Source organism: Notamacropus eugenii, chromosome 1 (genome assembly GCF_028372415.1).
Source record: "Notamacropus eugenii isolate mMacEug1 chromosome 1, mMacEug1.pri_v2, whole genome shotgun sequence".
Lineage (NCBI taxonomy): Eukaryota > Metazoa > Chordata > Mammalia > Diprotodontia > Macropodidae > Notamacropus > Notamacropus eugenii.
The window spans coordinates 761,193,771-761,217,618 of record NC_092872.1 but is presented as its reverse complement, the minus strand read 5'-3'; the positions used below and the strand labels follow the sequence as shown (position 1 = coordinate 761,217,618).

General features: G+C 54.2%; 1 protein-coding gene across 1 annotated transcript in view; it reads right to left on the bottom strand.

Moving 5' to 3' along the window:
• Positions 1-23,848, bottom strand: part of KLHL29 (kelch like family member 29) — a 183,467-nt gene that overhangs the window by 18,143 nt on the left and 141,476 nt on the right. Inside the window, 5 exon segments of the mRNA XM_072650301.1 lie at positions 1,024-1,283; positions 1,944-2,140; positions 11,318-11,456; positions 22,252-22,360; positions 22,362-22,768. Of these exon segments, the coding sequence (XP_072506402.1) occupies positions 1,024-1,283; positions 1,944-2,140; positions 11,318-11,456; positions 22,252-22,360; positions 22,362-22,768 (1,112 nt within the window).

Here is a 23,848-nt window from a genome sequence, read left to right as displayed (position 1 = left end):
GGTGACCATTACTACATTTTACAGATGGGGAAACTGAGGCAAGCAATGGTTCTGTGACTTGTACAGAGTCACCTGGATAGTAAGTGTCTGAAGCTGGATTGGACCCCAGGCCTTCCTTGCTTCCAGGTTCAGTGCTCTGCCTGCCTTTGATCATTCTCTCCCCCTTAGAATTCATTTCCTAGTTCACGGACTTCCTTTTCCCCTTAATCCCTGATTTTGGGGACAATCTCATCCCCAGGATTCTGTGAACCTCAAGCCCAATAGGAGTTGACAAAAAAGCAAATGTAGCATGGAGGAATAGGGAAACCCCCTGCCCTGGTCAGACTAGCCCAGGAGGACCCTGCTCAGTTCTGGGTCCAAGGTTAAGAAGGGCACAAAAAAGTCAGAGCCTCCAGGAAAGGGCAGCTGGCATGAGAAAGGTCTTGGAGTCCATAGCATATGAGTTGGGGCTGTTTGGGCTACAGAATGGAAGACTGAGGGGAGACACAAGGCTCATCTCTGGCCAGGGAAGTAGAGCCAGGAACAATGGGGGTGGGGGCAGGGCTGGGGAAATGCTCCTGAACCATCTCCCTGAGAGCTCTGAGAGGAGGGCTGGGGGGTACATTGGCAATCCCTCTCACGCCGCAAGTTGTACTCCAAGGGTTCCAGCGGTTCTATGATTCAGTGACTAAGATACAGGTCATGGTCAAAGAGCATTGCCCAGGGATGAGCATCAGCACCATTGCTGGCATTGCCTAGTCTGGCTCCTTTGTCTGCAGGGGCCGCATCTTCTCCAACAGCCTCTCTTTGGTCTTGCGTGTCCTTCTACCAGCCTCTGCCACCAGAGCTGGCCCTGATGGGGAGCCCATGGCAAGACGAGGCTGTGCTGCTACCTGGTCTTCAGTGTCCAGCTGGTGGTCCTGGAACCTTTGCTCCCACTCCTCTCTCCTCCTCCCCCCTTTCCCTTCAGGCGGGTAGCCTGTTAGCTTCCCAGCTCAACACCTGAACACTGACATGCTCCCTCCCTCCCCCGCCCCGCCTCACCTGTGCCCTGGACGCTGGGTCCTTCTTGATCCATTTCATCACAGTCTCGTAGACGAGCTCTTCTGCCTTGGTGTTCAGGCTGTCGTTGGACACGTAGGCGATGAAGTCGTCCTTGGAGATATTCAGAATCTCCTCCTGGGTCGCCACCTCCGGGAAGATCTGTAGCGCGAAGGCCTTCGCCATGTGGTACAGCTCGCTGCACTGCATGGCCTCAGCCATGGCCAGCACTCCCAGGCAGTTCCCAGGGGTCAGCTGCTTCTCTGCAGGGCAGAACAGGACCTGGTCACTCCACTGACTTGGTATGCCCTCCCTCTCTACGCCTCTGCACTGACCAAAGGCCTCCAGCTCAGCTTCCACTCTCTTGGCAGAGAAGGAACAGAGTGGGAGTGACTGGAAAACTGGGCGTCTCAATGTCCAGTCCTGCTGGCCCTGGATTTACTTTGAAGGAATCAAGAGACACGGTCAGGATACCAGCTTGTGGCTGAATCAGGAGTGGGGGTTGGTCTGTGTTTGGGCCAAGGATCTATGGCTGGTTCAGGGGTCAGGAAAGGTCCATGGCTAGGTTGGGGGTTAGAAGGGGTCAGTCTGTCTGGGTTAGAGGGTCAGAGTGTGGCTGGGTTAGGGGATCAGAGGGGTCAGTCTGTCTGGGTTAGGGGTCAGTCTGTAGCTGGGTTAGAGGGTCAGTCTATGGCTGGTTAGGGGGTCAGATAGCTCAGTCTGGCTGAGTTAGGGGGTCAGTCTGTGGGTTGGGGGGTCAGAGGGGTCAGTCTGGTTGGGTTAGGGGATCAGCGGGGTCAGTATGGCTAGGTTAGGGTAAGGATTTGGTCGATGGTGGGGACAGGTCACATGCTCCGTGGCGTCCACACCCGGTCACGCTGCAGGTATGCCCTGCCTCCCCGGTGGCCTAGCGGACAGCTCACCGAGGAAGGACACGCAGACTTTGCAGAAGGTGTGGAACTGGAACTTGCTGGCCGCCTCCAGCAGCGTCTTGGCATTGGCCGCGTCGATGGTCAGCGAGCCAGTGTAGACGAACTCCAGCAGCAGCTCCAGGACGTCCGCTCGCAGGTCCGGCAGGCTGAGCTCCAGCTTGTCTCGGCTGTCGCGCTCCCTGGGGGACCTAGGCACAGCAGACCAGAGCCTTCTCAGCCCCCGGCCCCGCCGGCCCCCCGCTCCCCAGCAGGGTGAGGCCTCGCTTCCTTCCCTTCCAGCCTCAGTCACGTGCTTCTCTTTGGGGGATCAGAAAGCGGGGCACACCTGACCCCGGGGGCCCCAGCTCCGCATCTGCAAGAGAAGAGCGTGACCCGAAGGGAGCCCGAGGGGCGACAGAAAGCCCTGCTGGGTGCTAGTCTGCTTTTCATGCAAAAAAGGGGGCGAACCAAAGAGGATGAGTCACACGGATGGAGATGAGGGGCAGGTTGGCTCCCCAGGGAGACAATACACTTTGGGACCCGCCGCCAGGGCTGGGCAGGAAGCCTCGGGCAGGGCAGCGGCCCCTCACTGAGCGCTGCCTTCCCAGGATGCGACTGGGAGGCAATGGGGAGCAGGGGAGGTGGGCGGGCAGGAGAGGCCGAGAGGGCAGGAGAGGCTGGGGGTGGGGGAGGATGAGACAAAGGGAGGGCAGGAGAGGCTTCGGAGAAACAGGAGAGGCCGGGGTGGGGGGCGCAAGAGGGAGGGGGGGAGCAGGAGAGGCTGAGGGGGCAGGAGAGGCCGGGGGGGGGGCAGGAGAGGCCGGGGGGGCAGGACAGGGGGAGGAAGGAGGAAGGAGAGGGGGGCAGGAGAGGCTGGGGGGGGGCAGGAGAGGCCGAGAGGGCAGGAGAGGCTGGGGGTGGGGGAGGATGGGACAAAGGGAGGGCAGGAGAGGCTTCGGAGAAACAGGAGAGGCCGGGGTGGGGGGCGCAAGAGGGAGGGGGGGAGCAGGAGAGGCGGGGGACGGGGGTGGGGCAGAAGAGGGGCAGGAGCGGGGCAAGGACGGGAGAGGCCGCGGGCTGCCCAGACCCTCCTCCCCGGCCCGGCCCCCAAACGTATTGTTCCCTGTTGGGCACAGCAAAGGAAGCCGGTCATGATATTGCTTGGAAACGGAAGACGAGACGAGATAGACGGACAGAATGGTTAGAGCCAGGAGGGGCAGGGGGAGCGACCCTCTCCCTCCGCCACAGGCAGCCAGCAGCCATCCATCCCGCGGGGCCTCGCCTGGGGGCTCGGGGCAGCGCCGGGGCCTGTGTGTGAGCTCGTGCTGGTGAACCTGGGGGGGATGCTGGGAGAGGGGGCACGTGGGGATGGGGGGGAAGGGAAGTCTGTCAGGGTTCGAGGGACAGACAGCGGGACAGAGGGCGTGCCGCCCGTGGGGGCCTAGCAGGCACCAGCACCAACCCTAGAGAGGACCTGAAAGACAGAGACAAAAAGAAAAGCCCAGCCCCAACCGGACCAGTGACGTCGATGATGAGCCCGCTGGCCGCAGGAGGAAGCAAAGATGAGGGGTTAGGAAACTTCTGAGTCTTCAGGAAAAACAGGCCCAGTCCCCGCCCCCTCAGAAGCCGTCAGGTTGAGCCTGGCCAGACAGCCTTCTCTGCCCTCTCGGCAGGGTGAGGAACCCCAGGCCCAGGCAGGGGCAGGGACTGGGCTAGCCACATAGCTGGGCAAAGGTGGGGTCCAGTTTTGACCCTTGGCGCCCCCTATCTCAGGCCACGCTGCAGTCTCAGAGGCTCCCACTCTGCCCGACTACCCTGTCTGGCCCTCGCCACCTGTGGCCCAGCTGGCTGCTGGGACAGACTTCCAGGGTGGTGTCAGGAGTCCAGGGTCAGCCAGTGACTTGACTGTTCTTTCCTCCCTGGGCATCAGGCCTCTCTCCTGTAAAGTGTGAGGGTTTTGGCTAGACAGTTTTTCAGGTCTTTTCCAGCTCTGATGTGCCATGATTTTAGATGAAGGAGGCCAGAGACATCCCCAGTCCTGCCACACTGCCTGAAGTTCCACCATTACAGTGGCTCTTTGGGAGCTCTGGAGGCCAGACCATTGATTTGGACAGAGTTCAGGGTCTGGATCATTCTATGGCAAAAAACAGTGACTGTCCCCAGCTCCTGTCCCAAGGCCTCCTTCTCATGTAGCTTCTGCAGCCTGAGAAGGAGGAAGGGTTGGAAGTTCCCTCTTAGCTCTCTGGGCATCCCCCCTCTGCCCCCACTTCCAGGCCTCTCCACATCCCAGGGCTGCAATGGCTTCCTCAAGGTGACTGTCTCCGACCATGTGCCCTAGTCACACTGTGAGTCCATGGTGCTTTCCCCAAAGGATCTGTCACCACCAGGGACCAAAGAGTTACAATCACAGAACGGAAAAGATGGAAGGAATCGACGGAGCAGCTCTAGAATGGAGAAACTCACCCTCATGAAATGACTTATTCTGTCCAAGTCCCAGATTTGTTCCCCATAACCTTAATTTCTGCTCAGAGACCCAAGGTAAACAAAGGGAGGGAAGTGCCCGATGGCCTTCAGTGAATCTACTACACTGGGTCCAGGTGAACCCCACCCAGAAGATGACAGCCTCCCAAATCTAGAGCTGGTCAGCCCCCAAGAGAGAGACGGAGGCCCAGGGAGGTGGACTGAGTGCCAGAGGAGGGGCTGGAGCCAGGGCACTGTGCTCTTCTGGGTATCTGCTTCTCTCTCTGGAAGACTACAGGAAAAACTGGGGAGAGCAGGAAGGGAGAAGGAAAGGTGACGCCATTTGCAAAAAAAGGGGAAAGAACTAAAGTGAGATTGCATTGATTTCCCTGAACAAACATCTAGAGCATGTTATTAAAGGGGTAGTTAGTGAACTTCTTGAAAAGGAAGCAGTGAACAACAGAGAGCTGGCACTGAGGCAGCTAGATGGTGCCACAGTGCCTAGAGTACTGGACCTGGCATCAGGAAGTTCAAATCTAGCCTCAGACCCATCCTTGCTGTGTGACCTTGGGCAAGTCACATGCCTGCTGCCTCAGTTTCCTTATCTGTAAAATGAAAACAACAGATGCACCTACTTTCCAGGATTATTGAAATGATAATTGGAAAGGACTCAGCAAACTTTAGTGTGCTACATTGACCAGAACAGGTTCATGTTATCCACTGGTCAAGTCATACCGACCTCAGTAGCTTTTTTACAGCGTTTGTTTTTCAGGGTCCTTCCATGGACACGGAATTCCTGGGTTAGGATCACAGGGTTTAGAACATTTAAGGTCCTCATTCTACACAGGAGGAAACTGAGACTTGGAGCCTCCCTAAGGCATGGCCACCTCAGGAACAGAATGGAGAGGTGAGCGGGATGGCGGCGCCTCAAGCCTGATGCAGAAATGGCTGAAAGAACAGGTCCAACGAGTCCTGGCAGAGGCATTGATGCCAGTCTGGATGATGGTCTCCAGGGAGGGCCACCGGGCTCATCTATGGCTTTATCAGTGACTCGGATGACCCAAGCTCCAGGGGTGTGAGGCTGTCCAAAGCACAGATCTGGAACACCTCATGTTAGAGAGTAAGCTGGAGAGTGTCTAGGAGAGGAGACCCCATGGGGGCAGGGTGAGGGATGGACTCCAGGGCTACAAAGGGCTGCACACCAAACACACGCATCCTCCCTTCCTTCCCCCTGCCTCCCCCACATCTGCTTGGACCAGGCAGATGGAGTGGAGGGCAATCAGGCAGATTCTGGGAGCGGAAAGCTTCTGAACAAGGAAGCGCTGTCCAGCCAGGGAGGTGCTGAGTGCCCTCTGGTCACTGGAGGCTCAGCCCTGGGAAGCACATGTAAGCGTATAGAGGTCAGCTTAGAGGTGTGTGGAGACAGCCCACAATGGCAGGGGGAGCTGTGACCATGGAAGGGGTTGATGAGTGAACTTGAAGTCACAGTCACATAGGCACCACCAGCTTTCATCTAACTGCTTAGCTGGGGCACCTCTTGGAGAAGCTGATGGGGCCTTAGATTGTGAAGGGGCCTATTGGGAGTAGGGCAAGTATCAGAGGAAGTGGGCAGTGAAGGAAGTCTCACCAAGAGCCCAGCAGGGCCTCTGGGTTCCACACTGCTCCATAGGAAAAACAGCAGGAGGCCAAGGTGACAGAGGACTCCATTCCATGGCATGCCTTGACATCCCCTCTCTGTGTGTGGATCTCTCTGCAGCACAGCTCAGAGATCCCAGGAAGGCAGAGAGTGTCTGGGGTCTGTCAGGGTGCTGGTGGCCCAGTTCAGGTTGAGTACAACAGGGACACAGCAGCCTACATGAGTGGGGGGTGTTTGTGGTGTGGAACTGGCTCTTCTGTTGGCTTCCAGGTCTGGTGCTTCCAAGTTCAATGAGTTCAAATGACGGGCCATCCGGTGGGCTCAGGCCACTCCCCATGGCAGGGAATAGGACTTCTGTCTCTGTCTCTGAATTCCAAGCCAAGAGGGTCAGTGCAGGACATGACCCAACTCTAGGCAGGGCCCTGGGCCAGAGATCTATCAAGGGGATAGACCCTTGGAAGGGGAAACCTGAGCAGAAATTGAGGTCTCAGTTTCCTGACCTATAAAGGCAGGCTGCTTGGTTTCCTGGCTCTCTGGTAAACTCTGAGTGCAGCCTGGGGCTCCTGGTCCTGCCCCCAGGGGTGACTGCAAAGGGCGGCCTGGCACACCCATGCTGGGCACAGGGGCCTGCCATGGCCTTCCTCCTGGGTGGGCCTACAACCATCCCATGCTTCTCACTCTGGAGAGGCTGGAGCCTCACTTTCTCCTGAGGTACTGTCATCGACCTCACTGGTCGTCTTCAGGGGCACAGTGGCTCGTCCTCTTCTGGTCCTTGGCTCTTCTTGTTTTTCTCCTCCTCTTACCAACACCCAGGCTGGGTTCTGCTCTCGTCTACCTCCTTTGGAGCTTCTGGTTTTTCCTGGTTATTCCTTCCCTCAGGTCCAGGAGTCTGAATGAGCCCCAGAGCAGAGGACAGACTCCTTGAGACCCTGAAAGCAGCTTCTCTGAGGCTGCAAGGAAGACCCAGGCAGCTGCCCCTTAATGCTTCCAGCAGAAAGCTGAGCTGCCTGACCTCCTGGCAGGGGCAGCTTGGTGCCTCATCTACCTGGATGGGAGCCCAGCCCCCTCAAGTAACCTCAGGGTGCCTTGTCTAGAAAAGCTGAGGCCTCCAGGACTCTTTCATTGTTTACTAGGTCCAAACCACTGACGTCCTTCTTCCACATCCCTTATGGTGCTCAGAAGTGTTCAGTAATTCTGACTTGGGTCCTGGGTTCCAGTGGGCACAAGCATCCACAATGACCTGTCTCTCCAGGCAGGGCCAGAGTGTCCCCATAAACTGGGCACTGTGCCAGCTCACTTGGCTGAACAAGGGGATGACCCCAAACCTTGGAGACCTCAAACAAAGAAAGAGTGTGCATGACCTGGGCCTCATCGAGACCTGCATCTCATGGCAAGGTTTTGCCTCCAGGGTGGGGCTTGCTTGGAGCTCAGTCCTGGGGACTGTCTGCCCAGCAAACTCCATGGTCTAGCTCCAGGGATGGGGCCAAGCTCCATGGCCTATCTCTAGAATGGGGCCAAGTTCCATGGGGTCGAATTCCATGGTCTAGCTCCAGGGATGGGACCAGGCTCCACATTCTAGTTCCAGGGATGGAGATTAAGCTCTGTCTCTAGGATGGGACCAGCTCCACATTCTAGCTTCAGTATGGGACCAAACTCCATGTTCTAGCTCCAGGGTGGGATTGAGCTCCATGTTCTAGTTCCAGAGATGGGGGTCAAGCTCCATTGTCTATCTCAAGGATGGGGTCAAGCTCCATGTTCTAGCTTCAGGGATGGTGGCTAAGCTCCACGGTTTGGTTCCAGTGATGGGAATAAGCTCTCCATTCTAGCTCCAGGGATGGGAATTGAGTTCCATGGTCTATCCCCAGGATGGAACTGAGGTCTGCATTCTAGCTCCAGAGATGGGGGCCAAGCTCTATGGTCTAGCTCCAGGATTGGATTGAGCTCCACGTTCTAGCTCCAGGGATGGGGACCAAGCTCCATAGTCTATCTCCAGGATGGGGCCAAGCTCCATGTTCTAGTTCCAGGAATGGGGGCCAAGCTCCACGGTTTGGTTCCAGTGATGGGAATAAATTCTACATTCTAGCTCCAGGGACAGGAATTGAGTTCCATGATCTATCCCCAGGATGGAACTGAGCTCCATGTTCTAGTTCCAGAGATGGGGGTCAAGCTTCACGTTCTAGCCCCAGGGACAGGCGCTGAGGTCTCTCTTCAGGGATGGGTCTGAGCTCCATGGTCTAGCTCTAGGGACTTCCCAGGAAGCCTCTGGTTCTGGTGCCCAGCCTTTGGCTCCTCCTAGCTCACACTCTCTGCTCTAGTCAGGCCATCTTGCTCCCTGCCCCTGCCACAGTCAGTTCACACCCAACTCTGCTTCGTGTTTATTCACACAGTTCCTTCTGCCTGAAATGCCCTCCTCTAGCCTCCCTAGGAAGCCTTCCCTGGCTGCTCCAGCCCAGATTGTGCTGGGCTCCTCTGACCTCTGGGAGCAGCAACACAGCTCATCCCCAAGACCATCTTGGTGGAGCTAGCAGGAGAAGTCCCCCTGCCCCTGCCCCATGTCCTCAGGTCTCTTCAGGTCTTCAGGGGGAAAAAGAGTCCTTGGATCCCAAGCACATAGGGATGAGGAGGGGACTAGTGGCTTTGGGAGGGTCATCCTGGGAGACTTGGGACTCACTCGATCAGCAAGAAAGGTAGTTGACTGGGGCTTCTGGAAGAAATGTCTGCCAGAGCTCTGGGCCCACTGGTCCTCCAATTTGATCCAACTGCTCTCCTAGCAAAGGCAGCCTCTGAATCAGAGCATTGCCCTAGAAATGCCTTTTGTGGCTCCACTTCCCTTTTAAGGGGCTCCTGCCAGCCTCTGAAATCAGAGCCTGTCACAGCTGGAAAGGACCCTGTAGGTCACTGGGCGGTCCCTCAAGAAGAACTGGAAAGCCCATGGAGCAGAGGTGATGTGTCCTCCAAGACCAGCTCCACCCCATCCCTCTGGTCTGATCTCCTTAAAGAAAGTATGGTATCCTTGCCTCCACTCTCTCTCCAGACTCATCTGGCTAGATACCACTCCCAGCACATCACTTCTGGGTTCTTGAATGGACAGTGTCCATTAGATCAAGTCCTATCTCTCTTACCTGGCTCTAGGAAGGTTCCAGGCATTGTTGGAGGGAAGGGGCAGATGGGAGATTACCTAGATTGTGGAAACATGGTCTTTGAGGAAGGTAGAGGGAGAGGAGTCAGGGAGAAAGGAGCCAAGGGAGGTGAGGATGGACAGCAGGAAATAAGCCCAAGGAGATGGAGGAGACCAGAGAGGAGGGCAATCCTGGCGGGAGGTCCTGGTGGCTCCTCCACTCCAGGGCTCTTATCCAAAGCAGAATTTATTACCATCTTCCCTGGACCACTGGCTTCCAAGATTCTCCTTTTCTCTTGTGAGTACCATCATCTCACAGCCTTGGAGTCATCCTCATCTCTTTCTTCTCCCTCATCTCTCCTGTCCAGGCCTTTGTCCAGTCTTGCTGACCTGACCTCCAGAGTGACTTTTGTATCTGACATCTTCTCTCCACTCCTAGGGCCACCAGCCTCGATCAGCCCATCACCCTCACCACCCTTCATCCAGGCTGCTCTAATAATCTCCTGCCTCCTCCAGGGCATCCTCCACAGAGCTGCAGATTGAGTCTTTCTAAGGTCTGGTTCTGACAAAGTCATTACTTGACTCAAGGTGCTGTAGGGGATCCCTGCTGCCTCCAAGTTCAAATATGGACTGCTTTCTTTGGTCCTTAGAGTCCTCCACAGTCTGGATCCAGCTGTCCTTTCTAGTGCTCAGCATAGGACCTAGTACAAGGTAAGCACTTAAAAGAGTCTTTCTTCTCTCCCTTCCTTCTTTCCTTTCTTCCCTCCCTCCCTCCTCCCTTCCTTCCCTCCTCCTTTTTCCTTCCTTCCTTCCTCCCTTCCTTCCTTCCTTCCTTCCTTCCTTCCTTCCTTCCTTCCTTCCTTCCTTCCTTCCAATTAGGTTAGGGACCTTAGGGAGAATGCATGCTTTCTCCCTCCTCAAATTACCCAGCATCCACTCGTCTTTGTACATGAATGCACCCTCTGGAGGGCAAAGACTAGTTCACTGCTGCCTATGTCTCCCCAGGGCCAAGCACAACCTTGCACACAGTAGGAACTGGATAAATGTTGGCTGAAGGGGAAGAGTGGAGGGAGGGGATAAGGAGGGGAGGAGAGAAGGCCCAGCACCAGAGTTTCTCTTCCCAGTCAGACATTAGAAAGAAATAGTCCAGCCCTTCTTGGGGTTGGGCCAGCTCAGCCCCCTTCTGAAATGTGGATAATGCCATGGCAGGATGACATTAAAGGAAAGTCACATATATCCACAAGAAACAGGAATGTAGAGCTTAGCTCAGGACACAACCGTGTAGAAAGGAGACACTGGCCAACGCGCTGTCCTGAAATAAAAGGCAGTCACTGGGGCGTTAGCTGGAGACTGGCAGTGTGTTCTGGGCCCGGCGTCTGCGGGAAGGGAGCTGCAAGGCAAACGTCCAGTGGCATTAATGTGTTGACGTCGGGTCAAGGGGACTGGTGGGTCCGGGCTCCCCACTACTCTCACTTTCCAGGAGGGCCCCAAATAGTGGCTTCCTACAATCCTCTGCCAGGACTGGAAGGGCAGGAATTCAGAAGTCAATTAGGGTGGATAAAAACTGTTTGCATGCACGCAAGAGGATCAGTCTGCTAGAACTATCAGAGGATGGGGCAGGAGGCAGAGGAAGAGCAGGTGGCACCAAATGAGGGTGACTGATGCTCAAGGGGTGCAGCTGTCCTGTGTCCTAATGCTCAATGGAGTGGGTGGTGGTGGGGAGACCTTGGTGCCAATCCTCTGACTCCCAGGCTGGGCCTAGGGACAAAGCCATCCCACTCCTTGGGACCTGGCTCATGGGATGAACAGTGCCCTGAGGGAGGTGGGAGGAGGTATGGGTGAGTGTGATGTAGTCCCTTGGGAGTGAAGACAGTGCCCCTTCTATTCTTGAGACTTGAGTTGCTTTGGGCAGTGAAGTGCTTGCCTTCAGCTGGATTAGGCAGAGTGCAAACAGCTGCCTGTCAATGTCTGAATCTGAGTCTGAGTGATGGGAGATGCTGGGAAGGGATGGATTGGAGGCAGGGTAGGGCCCCCGCTGAGGAGGCGGACAGCGTGGCTGCTGGCTCTGGGAGAGGAGAGTCACTCTTCGGGACCTGCAAGAGAGGGGGGAGAAAAGCCACACAATGCGTCCTACAGAGGAGTAGACCAGATCGCGGCTGGAGGGGAGCAAACCTTTTGATCAGGTCCTTGAGATACAAGCTGCAGGAAGCTACCACATTTTGGTGGACTTCAAACACTTTGCCGTCAACAATAATTTTCAGGTCTGTGAACTCTTTCGTTTTCCGCTGCTGGTTCAACTCCTTCAACATTTCTGCAGAACAGAGAAGACAGACAGGCCAGGTCCCATTAAGGTAAGGGGTCGGCGGCTGCATGGGGGGGGCGGGGCTTTGCTTCTGATTTTTATTGGGGGGTGTCAAGAAGTCGAGGAATCGGAAATACTGGACACTGTTTCTTGGCAAGACTGACTCAACACTGACGGTCAAAAGGAGTCACAGACAGAAGGTGTCAGACAAGCAGCAACAGGAGGAGCCAGGGAGGTGAGAGACCCCCCAGAACCATCACTTTTAAAAAGCAGAACAACAACAAACCACTTAAATTTGAAAAGATTAAAAAATAAACAAGGTTTCCACACAGATAAATCAGAAACACAGAGGTGTTCATTTTCATGGATAGTTGAGCCCACAGCTACTCCCCACTCAACGTGGCAGCATTTCTCTCACCAAATGGGTATGATTGCAATGGATTGGGTACTTGGTCAAACATGGTGTGAGGATGCAATGGGGACTAGGGATGATGCAAAGCCAGCGTGGCTCATGGGCGAGCATGGCAGGGGCATCTGGCATCAGCTGGGGATGATCTTTCCCCTATAGCCAAGCCCACCAGAGCATCCCTGGGTTTATGGGATGCTTGAGGTAGGGCTCTCTTGCATCTTTTCCCATTTCTCAAGGGTGCCTGGGGTGTGGAGTTGGACCTTTTTATTTTTTAGCTCAAAGGTATCCTTGCACTTGCAATTTGAATGAGCTGGGAAAAACTCTGCAGTGGAGGAGTGGGAATGAGGGAGTGGAGGAGAGGAGCAGGACAGCAGTACCTACCTTTGCCTGGCATCCACAGCACAGAAAAGCAAATATTTGCCTGCAGGTCTCTGGGCCAGGTGAGGATGTGGCCCAAACCCTCTTTCCTGGGAGTCTAAGGCACCCATCTTGGAGGTTTTCCCCCAAACAAGTGGGAGATACCAGGTCTAGGAGGAGGGAGGGAGGGAGACCAGGCTGCCCCAGGGCAGGTTAATCCATTGATATTGTAGCAAATGGCCAGAGGCTAAGATGTGGTGGGACTTCTGTCCATAGCCTAGTTTTCTTTCACCTCCCCCACCCAGTAACCAAGTCTTATCAGTCCTCCTGGAATCAGGGTTTGAATGTGACCTTCTCTTTCTTTCTAGTGTGACATCACCTTCCTGATACCATGGTCCTCTTTGAGAATGAAGGACAAATAAGAGCCTCTCCTCTCCTCTGGTCTCTCCCATCCACATAGATATAGTGCCCTTACCTGTGGGTGCTCTGCCCAAAGGAATGGAAATTATGATCTCTTTAACCTCACAAGGCATCTTGGGGTTAATGCATGAGACTTCTTTCTTAAGGACCTTGCCTTCAAACCAAATCACTGGGCTCTCATTCACTGGCCAACAGTAGGTCTCAGACTACACCCCACCTGGTCATTGTTGGGGCCCCGATGGCTCAGAGTGAATGTAAATAGCACCTGTTTTTTGGGGCTCCCCCTCCCATTGATTTTTTTGGACTACATAAAAGAGACCATTTTTTGCCTTGTTTCTTACCTAGCCTTAATCACTGGATGGGCTTGCCTCTCAAACTGAGAACCTTAACTAAAAGTAAAGACCTTCACTTAAAAAGGCCAAGACCCCCCACAGAATCCTGGGCCATCTCCAGTCATCCTGATCTTTTTGCGGTCACTGGACCCAGACGGCTCTGGAGGAGAGAGTGAGGCTGGTGACTGCTCAGCCCTGCCTCAGTTAAGTCCAATTCACTTGCAAGTTATGGCATCACCTTCCTGATGTCATGGTCTTCTTTGAGAAGGAAGGACAAACCACAAAAACAGTACAGGACTGACCCTCATGGTCTCTCACCTGGATTTTGTACACATCTCCTAACTGGTCTCTCCAGTCTTTCCCTGCTCTATTCATCCTCCACAAGCTGCCAAGATGAACACCCTAAGCCACAAGTCTCATCTCCTCATTCCGTCATTCAAAATCCTTCAGAAACCCCCAAGGTGAAATGACTTGCCCAGGGTCACATGGCTAGTAAGTGTCTGAGGCCAGATTTGAATTCAGGTCCTCCTGACTCCAAGGCTGGTGCTCTATCCACTGCACCACTGAGCTGCCCTAGGAGTTCCTTATTGTCTGGGGGAGTGGGAAGAGACCAGCTCCTCAGCCAGACATTCCTTTTGTACAATGGGAATGCTGGGCCAGATGACCTCCAGGGTGCTTTTACCTGAGAGTCTAGGAGTCTGCCTGGCTAGCTACCTCCCTCCAGTAGCCTCCATGTGCCCATTCTCCCATCTGCCTTCTCTCCTCCTCTGCTCAGAACTGTCCTCCCCTAGCTCCTCCACCTACCAAAACCCAACTCATCCTTCAAGGCCCTGCTCCAGAACCACCTCCTCTCTGAAGCCTGCCCTGCTGCTTCCAGTCAGAAGCGATCCATCAGTTCTTGACCTCCCACTTGGCTCCTCTCCCAGAACTTGGATCGCAGTTATTTGCATATGTCTCCTTTCTCCTGGCACAACATGAGCTTTCTCTTCTGTCTCCCTCATAATGACCAGTCTAGGCTCTCACACATAGAAGGTCTTCATGGGCACCTTGTTCAGAGACCATTGAGGTCAGCCCCTTCATTTTACAGATAGGAAACTGAGGCCCAAAGAGGGGAAATGACTTACTTCAGATCATACAAGATCAATCATCTGAGCCCAGGCTCCCTGACTCCAGAGCCAGGGTTCTTGTAGCACATGCACTATGAAGCGGCATCCAGAGATGACTATCAATCTGTCTTGTTCTCAGGCTCTCTGTCTGCTTCCCTTGGACCAGGTGGGTAGCCACCTCTGACCAAGGAAAACATAAAACAGACCTGGATCTCCTGCAGCATCTCCCACTTATGGCAGAAGAGAGGGGGAAGGGTCTAGGACTCACCTCCTTTACCTGGAGGTTCTTTCATAGTGAGATCTCTGTCTTTCTCTGGGGCTGAACCATTGTTGGATTGGTTTTCTTGCTGAAAATGAGATCAGAAGCCCCAAAAAGCAACAGCTCACAGGAGGCATCTTGCCAGCTCTCCAAGGAGTTGGCCACATTGGTTCTGCCTGTGATCAACGTCAAGAAAACCATGGGGAAGGCATTTTCCTGACCCTTCCAGGTGCCTGAGAAAGCAGGCTGCATGGAAATGACTTGTCCAGGGCATTTGGTGCAAAAACAGATGCCCATGCCACTCAGGCCAGACCACTCAGAAACATGAGAAGAGACAAGGCTCTAGACATGGCACTGTCACAAACAGGGAAACTTACTCTGACTTCACAGAGACGAAAATATCCTGGCCACTCTTATTCTGTGCATAAATCTGGCCATCAGTGAGTTAGAGAAAAGAGCATAACCAAGAAAAACTAGGAAAAAAAAGGCTAAAGATGAGAAGATACTGTGAGAAATTACAAGCAGTGTCAACCAGGCCAATTCAAACAGGCTTTTATTGTCCCCCGAAAGGAAATGGGTGAAGGGAGAGACGTTGACTCTGATCACTACCATTTCCTTGAGAAGCTTAACTTTGTCACTATGAAGAGGCCAGAGAGTGGAGAAACAGTGGTCACTTGACCTTGTAGCCAAGCAGAAAGACATGGTGGCTGATGGAAATACTAGTTTCGTTTATAAATGACTTTACAAAGTATGGGGAAAGATAGTAGAAAATTTCTAGTAAAACTCTTTCAGAAAACAGTGAAGAGTGAACAAAGGGAAAACAAGCCTACAAAGGACGTGCTATTTGATCTGACTAGGGCAAATCATCCTGAGAGCAGTTACAGGTGAAATCAGGAGGGCAGCAAGTAGAAGGAAAAAGGAACAGACCTGCCTGGGGATGCTCATCATCAATGATGGCTGAGCCCCAATGTCCTGGTGCTAATACAGCAGTCCTAGATGGTATGGAATGGGAGGAACAAGCATTGATTTGGCACCTCTTGTGTGCCAGTCACAATGCTCCACCTCCTCTCTCTGTCCCTCTGTCCCCCATGCTTGCAATACTGTTCCTTTTCACCTCCTGCTCTTGGAATCCCTCATTTCACTGAGGCTTCAGAGAGGTACGACTTTCTGCAGGATGCTTCTCCTGGTCCCCTCTGTAAGATTCCCTTTTATCTGCTTTTTATTTCTCTATACCCTCCGAGGTGTACACAGTACTGTCTTGCTCATTAGAATATGAACTTCTCGAGAGCTGAGACTGCCTGGATTTTGTCTTGGTGTCTCCTGTGCTTAGCTGCACATTTCAAGAGGCAGATGGGCATCTAAGAAAAGGGAGAGGGTCCCTCTCCTTCTGCCCTGGTCAGCCCTCCCCTTGAGGGCTGTGTTTACGTCCCACCAGTAGAAGGAAGACCATGGCTCTCCTCTTGGACCCATTCTCCACTCAGCTGTTTCAGTGAATTGCCTTCGTGCCCAGGTCTGACCAAGTCACCCCTGTGCTGCCAGCTCTGGGGGGTACCTGTTTCTGCTAAGATCCAACCCCAAGTCCAGCATGGCACTGAAAGCCTTTCCCAGCCTGGCCCATTTCTACCTCTCCAGCCTGCTCCCAGATGGAAGGCCATGTCAGAAGGAAAGCCCTGGGAGGTGGGGGTGGGGGTGGGGAAAGGGGAGATTTGAGCCACATTTTGAAGGAAGCCAGGGAAGTCAGAAGATAGAGGTGAGGAAGGAAGGATGATGATGGCAGTAAATACTCATGAAGACTGAGACCAGGAAATCAGATTTATCGATTAAAAGCTCACTAGTGATAGTGGGGAAAGAAGTCAGACCAGGTCGGTGGGGCTGGTTGCAAATTGCTGAGAAGGGAGAGGGAGGAGAGGAAGCAGAGGCAAGGAGGCTGGCGTGTCTGGGAGTTGGTCTGTGAAAGGGAGAAGAGACGTAGGAGCTGGCTTGAGTGGATGGTGGGTCCAGTGGAGGTTGTTAAGGATGGGGAGACATGGGTGGTGATAGGCAACCGGGAAGAAGCTCTTATGTGGGAGAGGCAAGGTGGGGATTTGGCCTTGGCAGGGAGTAGGTCTGCAAGAACTGGAAGAAAGGAGAGCAGGGGAAACATCTGGGGATGACAGGTGGGAAGAGGGAAGAGCCTGTGATGGACGGCCACTATTTCTCCCCTACAGTAGGAGGTGAGGTGAGAGAATGAGGAGGGGGTGGCCAATGAGGCTTAAGGAGAAGAGGAAAGTCCTGAAACAGATGCCTTGGGAGGTGCCGCAGTCACTGGGGAGGAAAGGCCTGGTTGTAGTAGGGATGACCTGGCTGAGATTCCATGGGAATTTAAAGGTGATTCAGTCAGCCCAGGCAGGTGACCTCCTCCATCATTAGGCAGTGACAAGGAAACAAGAGTGGAGGATGTTGATGATGGAGGGAACCTAGGATGAGGCTTAGGAAGAAAGGAAAGGAAGGAAGGAAAAGAAGGGAGGGAGGGGAAGGAAAGAAGGAAGCAAGCAGGAGGAAACCAACATTTCTCTTGAGTGCCAGGGTTGGTGTGACCTTGTAGGATGATGAGGTTCTGGGGAGTATAATGAGGTCCAGAGGAGTTCAACCAGGTGGAAAACAGAGCAGAGCAAAGGGCTGAAAAGAACTTATACTAAGATGTGGATGAGTGATAGCCATATAACCTTCTAGGGTACTTGCATTTTTAAAGAGGTCACTGTTCACTTCAAAGATCAGGGGGTACAATGGACAGAGCGCTGGACCTGGAGTAAGATCCGAGCTCAAATCCTGCACAGACATTTACTAGCTGTGCGACCCTCAGTTTTCTCTTCTGTGAAATGGGGATAGTAATAGCATCTGCCTCCCAGCCCTGTTGTGAGGATCCAATAAGGCAGTTTGCAAACCTCAGCACTGTATGAATCCCAGAAGAATACAATAAGAATGCTTTTGCCTAGTTTTGTATTCCAAGTACTTAAAACAGAGCCAAAGGACTGTAGCCTCTGTGGGCAGGGGTACCCTTCTGTCCACTCCTTGCACAGGTGAAGCTGTGTTTGCTGCTGGAGTAGGATGCTCAGAGGGGGTTGTAGTGAAATGAAGGAAGGGGGCAGCCCCTGTACCCATCTCTGCCTATGCCCCATCCCAGAAGGCTGACTTCACTGCTATTCTGCCCTCTCCATGTTGGAATTGGGTAAAGGGAAATCCTTGGGCTGACTTCTCGGAGAGGAACAGACAAATGAGTCCTCTGGGTGACCTTGGGGGAGTCATGCTCCTCTCTGGGCTCCTTTCCCTCATCCAATAAATAGATGTGTTTGCTTTCTGATTGTCAGAACCTTTGTTACTCCTCACAAAATAGAGTTGATCTGGTGAGTCATTGCTTCTGAACAAGTCACAAAGGGTTGCTTGATGTGATGTCGGGGCTGTGGGACCCTGGGTTGGAGATCTCCAGATGAGATAGCTCTAGGGATCCTTCTGGCTCTGGCATTCTGTGGAAAAGCTCGAGGAATTCCACAAATGTTGCCTTTTTGTCAAGCAAGGCAGCACAAGTATAAGATACTGGTACTCAGCTCAGGATCTTTAAGCAATGTGGTGTGAGCCAGAGTGTCTCTGAGACTCATACAGCATCACCAGCTTTGTCAGTGCTGGGCCACACCCTGACCCCAAAGACTCCTGAGCAGCCTTCCAACTTTCAGGCTCTCTCATTCTACCTCCCAGCTAGCACCCAAGTCTATAGGACTAGAGGCTTCTAATTCATTCATTGGCTCACCTTTCTCAGATGTCACAGATCCCATGGGTGTGAATGAAAGGAGAGAAGAGCAGGCAACAAGGTGATGGTACAGGCTACAGTCCACCCAGGCAGATGGAGGATACAGATAATGCTTTTCAAAGATATGGAGAAACTTTGACTCTAGACCATGTCTCTCCAGATCATGAAACTCTTCCATACCTAGAAGTATGTCTCTCTTTGTTATAGGCAAGGTTAGGGTTAGCCTTAATGCTAAAGACATTTTTATGGAGATGGAGGAGAAAGTGAAAGGAACTCCCATTCCAGACTGGAACCTGCCTGACAAGGAGGAATAGGCTGATGGAAGCATCAGGAGTTGGGGGTGTGCAGTATACTGAGGGAGTATAGTAGTGATCCCACCATCTTGTGGAGTTTCACAAGGTAAGCTGGCACTAAGGGATAGGAGATGGCCAAGGATACTTTCTCATGACCCCTCTGAAAACAAGCCTGGGGAGGGACAGAGGCTCCCTGAAGATGCCAGCCTGTAAAACCATATGTTCTGAAGAAGCAAGGATGTCTCTCCAGCTCAGCCTACATGGGTCATGCTGGGAAAGTGAGGTACAAGGTGCGTCCTGGCTCGTGTAGGAGGGAGATCTGGGTACCCTGTTGTGTGAGTGACTGGAAGGGGAGGGCAGGCCAGAGCTGCTGTCCAGGGTGACATTAATGGGATGACCAGACCCCAAGATCCTGGTCACAGCCTGGTCCTGCCAAGTTGTGAGATACCCACCTACGCATGACTGCCTACTCTTTACTTCCCAGGAGGCTTCCTAAAACTCTGTGAGAAAAAACTAAAAATACCCAAACATTTCTTCAGACATCCCTAGACCATGCCAATCCAGACACACCAGTTAAGCCTGGCTCCTCGGTCCTTGGGACAGTTGGAAGTTGGAAAAATCATCTGGACCTGTCTTGGTTTGATACTGGAAGCTAGAAGGGGCGAGTAACCCCATGGGGTCTGTGGGAGGGGGCTTATGGTCTCTATTCCACTGGGCCACACAAGTCAGAGGGAGCAGCCACATGAGGGCTTGACTGGGACAGGAGTGGGATGTCAGGGTGCGGATGGAAGTCTGAGTCCCCTCCTCAGAGGACAGTCTGCTGGGCGGAGGCTTTGCATCTGAGGTGCTGGTTTTTCCTTCTCCTGGCAATGTTAAGAGAGGCCATTCACTGAGTGAGAGCATTGAGACGGGGAACTCACTGAAACCAGTGTCAAATCATTGAACCTGGGTCTGTGCCTAGGCTGAAGATGTGGTTCTCTAACCTATCGTTGCCATGCTTGGAGGTGGGACCTCAGGAAGAGATCCAGATGTGCTCTCAGGCTTGACCACTCTAGAGCACCAGCTGCCCCCTGGACAGCAACACCAAGCAGACTCCTGACCTCCCCTCATTCCCCATATCCTTCTCCTCCTCCTCCTCCATTCACACAGCTGTGGCCTGCCCTGAGCCCTCACCTCCTCTCACCCAGACTAACCCATCTCTCTGCCTCCAGCCTCCTGTCATCCAGCCACAATCCTTTTCCCAAAACATACATCTCCCATTGTCAGAGTTGGACACCTGAGGGTAGAGGGATCAGGGGGATGCCCAGGCTGGGGCTGCTGCTGCTGGGGACTGTGCTACCCTCCCACCTACCCCCAAAAAGATGCCATTGGTTTAGATGGCCTCTGAGGTCCCCTGCAGCTCTACAGAAGGGAGATGAGTGTTTGAGCCGTGACTCCAAATGGGCAGAGAGAACACTGCATCAGAGTCGGAGGAACTGTGTTCGAATTCTGCCAGTAGACTTGTATGACCTCTAGAGAGCACTGTCTGTAAAATATGGGCACTGGACGACTGGGGACTCATCTAAGGGGTGCCATAGTGCCCAGAGCACCAGACTTGGAGTCCGGAAGACCAGAATTCAAATCCAGCCTTAGACATTGACTCACTGAGTGATCCCCCGCACTAGCTCAGTCTGCCTCAATTTCCTCAGCACTAGAAAGGGTTAATGAGAGCTCCAAGGCTGAAGGGCCTGCCATAGACCCCCCTGCTCTGCCCCAGGGAAGCCAGGCTTCATTAATTTCCCACCTGCAATTTGGAAAATCACAGATTCTCCACCCCCGGTCATCCTCAGAGGAAGGAAGAGTCAGATTCTTAGTTTTCTAAAAAAATGAAGAAATCGATATTCTGCTCAATGCATTTAAATCATGCTCATTAAGGTGGTGGCTAGGAGCTCTCCCTGCCTCTGGGAATCAGGGAGAGGTGATCACTTGACCTATGGCAAATCCAAGAGTATTTCCAGCTACCTTTATTTTTCAATTGACTAATTTTTAAATTAAAGTAACCAATTAAGACTCCAGTGCCCATTCTGGCGGGTTGCTGAACACAGCCTGGCTAACACCCAGCCCTTCCAAATGGGCGAGGATGGTCTGGAACGGAAAGGGCATTTTGTTAAGGCACGGATGAAACCTGGGAATACCCAGACCATGCCCCCAAGGGGTGGGGGAGGCGATGGGGGGTCCTCCGCAGGCTGGCTCTCCTGGGTTCTACTTCCACGTGCCGAACCACAGAATGGGAGAAGCTCAGATTGGGGAGTGGACCGGGCAGCCCCCTCTGGCTGCCTTTCACACACGAGCCTGGATCTTTCAGAGCTGGCCAACCCCAGGGGTGGCACTGGCCCTGTGTCATAGCCCACTAATCACCCACTCCAGACACCTAGGAAGGACTGCAGGCAGTTCCTGTACCTGGACAGGGACCAGAACCAAGTTTTCCCAGGAAGCCCATGAACTGGTCTGGGAAAGCATAAAAACAAGCTTGGTAGAGGTAGAGCCAAAGCTGGCCTGGTCTGTTTCTGACACCTGTCCCTGCCCTCAGCCCCAGTCCTTCTACCTGCCCACTAGCCCCTCCTGGCCTGGGAGGGGTGAAGTCTCCACAGGCTCACTTCACTATTTATTTCCTCTGGGAGCTTTGGGGCTTCGGGGTCAGTTCCATGAGGGGTGGGAGAAATGTTGAGGTCTCTACTGCCTGACATAGCCAAACAGGAAGAGGGTCGGGTCTAGGCTGTTTCATTCCAGCCTGGGGTGCCTAGCTGTCTATGGAAGCCCTAAAGGAGCCAGAAGTCAGGTGTTGGGTTGGGACCACCCAGTGGTTAGAGTTCAATGTCTGTGAGGTTACAGATAGGTCTGCCCAGGGCTGTAACTCTCAGCAGTGAGCTCCTGGGCACCAAGATCAAAGGGCCAGTCCACCCCCTTCTGAAGAGTTGGGACAGGGCCCATGTCCCTCCCTAGCATGGACTGTTAGGAAAGGTCCTAACCTATCACCCATTTCTAACAGAACATCCATTAACAGTTTAAAAACCCAAGGATGCAGGAACTAAGAACCAGCCAACCAAGGGGGTTCTCAGCCCTGAGATCATCTCCCTCTGGGCATTGCCAAAATGGGACATCTCCCAAGGGATTTTAGCATCTTTGGGCAAGCCTCTCTGGAAGGTTGGGGCAGAAGCCCAAAGGGCAGAACTGATTTACTTGCCCAGCAGAGAAGTCTGTCTGTGGCCTGTCTGAGGTCTGTCCAGGGCCCTCTGAGGTCTGAGGTTTGCCCCTCTCATCTGTAGATTGTGCCTGAGGTCTGCCCAGCCCATCTTCAGTCTGTCTGTGGCCTCACCCTGTAATAGGACCACCGTGGGTAGGCTGAAAAGATGTCAGAGGGGGCCAATCCAGTCCACTGAAGGATGGCCATCCAAAGGCTTTTCTTGGACCAAGAATAGGGGAGCACCTGGCAGCACCATAAGCTTTCCAAGGGAAGGGCAGCTCTCCTCTCCCCTGGCAGCTCAGTGTCTAGGAGGCCTATGAGGGTGGTCAGCTTTGACCTCCTGGGGCATCCTCCAGTCCTCCCCTTACCCTTCTGCTCTGCTCTCCTTCCTGCTGCCTCTCCCTGCCCCCCCCCCCCCCCCCCCCGCATGTCTTTGGCCTCTCTGCAGGTCTCCAGCCTCAGACCTTCATCCCCAGTGGCCGCCTCCTTCCCTCACCCAACTGAGCAGAGGTCCCAGTCCTGACAGACTGGAAAGCGAAAAGCCTGCCTGGCTTTCCCCTAGCCCAGCTGGGCCTCAGTGGGGCAGTGGGAGCCCACAGTGGGGAGGGTTGTGACACCTACCTTTGGGGTGCCATGGGTCTGTGAACTCGTATTTCCCCATGCCGATTGTGCGGAGCATCTGGACACTCTGGCCCTGGGCAGAGTCTGTGGGAGGGGCTGTGGGGCCCTGCGGGCCCATTGGTGGTGGGGACGCTGCTGGGCAGGGCCGCCACAGGCACAGAGGGAGGCGGCGGTGGTGGCGGCAGGACTGGGCAGGCCATGTGCCCGTTGCCTACAGCTGTGGGGCCTGGACGGGCCACCGGTCCCATGCCAGGCATCGAAGTCAGGCTCAAGGGCTGGCTGCTGCTATACAGGCTCTGACTGGGCAAGGTGACCACCAGGCTGCTCAGGGGCTGCGGAGGCTGAGTCTGGAGCTGGTAGTGCGCCGGCATCAGAGACAAAGAAGGGGTCACCCCAATGACGGGGGCTGGGACGCTCACAGCTGGGCTGAAGGCAGGAGGCTGGCTCATCCCGTAGGTGTGGGCAAGGAGGGCCGGCTGGCTCCCTGCGGTCACTGAGGTCACCCAAGGCGTGGTCCCTGCAATGGAAAGGGGGAAGAAACATTAGTTGAACTCCCTCCTTTGGACAAAGGCCTGCACAGTGCTCTCTCCTCTAGGGGCAGGGGCCCAAGCTCAGCACTGCCAGGATCAGGGGAGAAAGGATATGCTCCCTGTGCTCAGGAAACTCCTGTGTGCCCCCCACAATGGTAGAGGGGATGAGGAGAGCTCCCAGCCCTGGGCAGTCTGGTGAGGGGGCTCTTCATGGGGGTGCACTCCTAGGGCAGGCCCGGGATGGGGGGAAGGACTCCAGGTAGGAGGGGGTGCCTAGCCTTGGCCTTGGAGGCATGGCCTCTGAGGAGCCCCTGGGATGGGAGGCCCAGGCTGGGAAGGAGGGAGGTCCTGTGGGATTGTTATGGCAAAGGCCTGGTGTGGGGAGGTGGGGGCTGGAGGAGGCTGCTTTCTGGCTCCTGGTGGAGCCTCAGCACTTTCTTCTGGCTGGGTTAGTTTCCAAGAGCCCCCCTGCACCAAGGCTGGCATGCTCCAGCCAGATGGTGCTGACCTTTTTATGACAAACCCCAGAGAAGACCCTCCAGGAATGCCATGGGCCTGAGACCTCTCCCAGCACCTGGAGACAGGGTGGTGTATTTAGGGTTAGAGGCCCAGAGATGGGGTAGGACCTCGACTCCACTTTTGAACTTAGTCTCCCTTCTTATAAGCGATGGAGGATGCCTGGGGTACCAGGCTCAGATCTGTTGGTCCCAGAGGAGATGATGGAGCAATGAAGGGGGTTTGGGATCAGCCAAGGGCTGGAAGGAAGGATGCGTCTTCTCAGCATCCCCTGGAAGGAGCCAGGATGCGGATGCTGACCCAGCCCCACCAGCAGACTCTGGCTCCCAGCCTTCCCCCCACCTGTCCCAGGTGCCAAGGTCACCCATGCCCAGGGCTCATCACCTCTGACACGGATACATTGCAAGCCTCAAAGGATGCAGGGGGAGATCAACTCCCAGAAAGGTGGGGGGCTCCTCCATGCCCCTCCCCAGCTCCTTTCCCTGCTGCTGAAATCCTGGTCTTTGTTCCAAGGTCAGCTGGGGCTGCCCTTTTCCCTGGCCTCTCAGGGC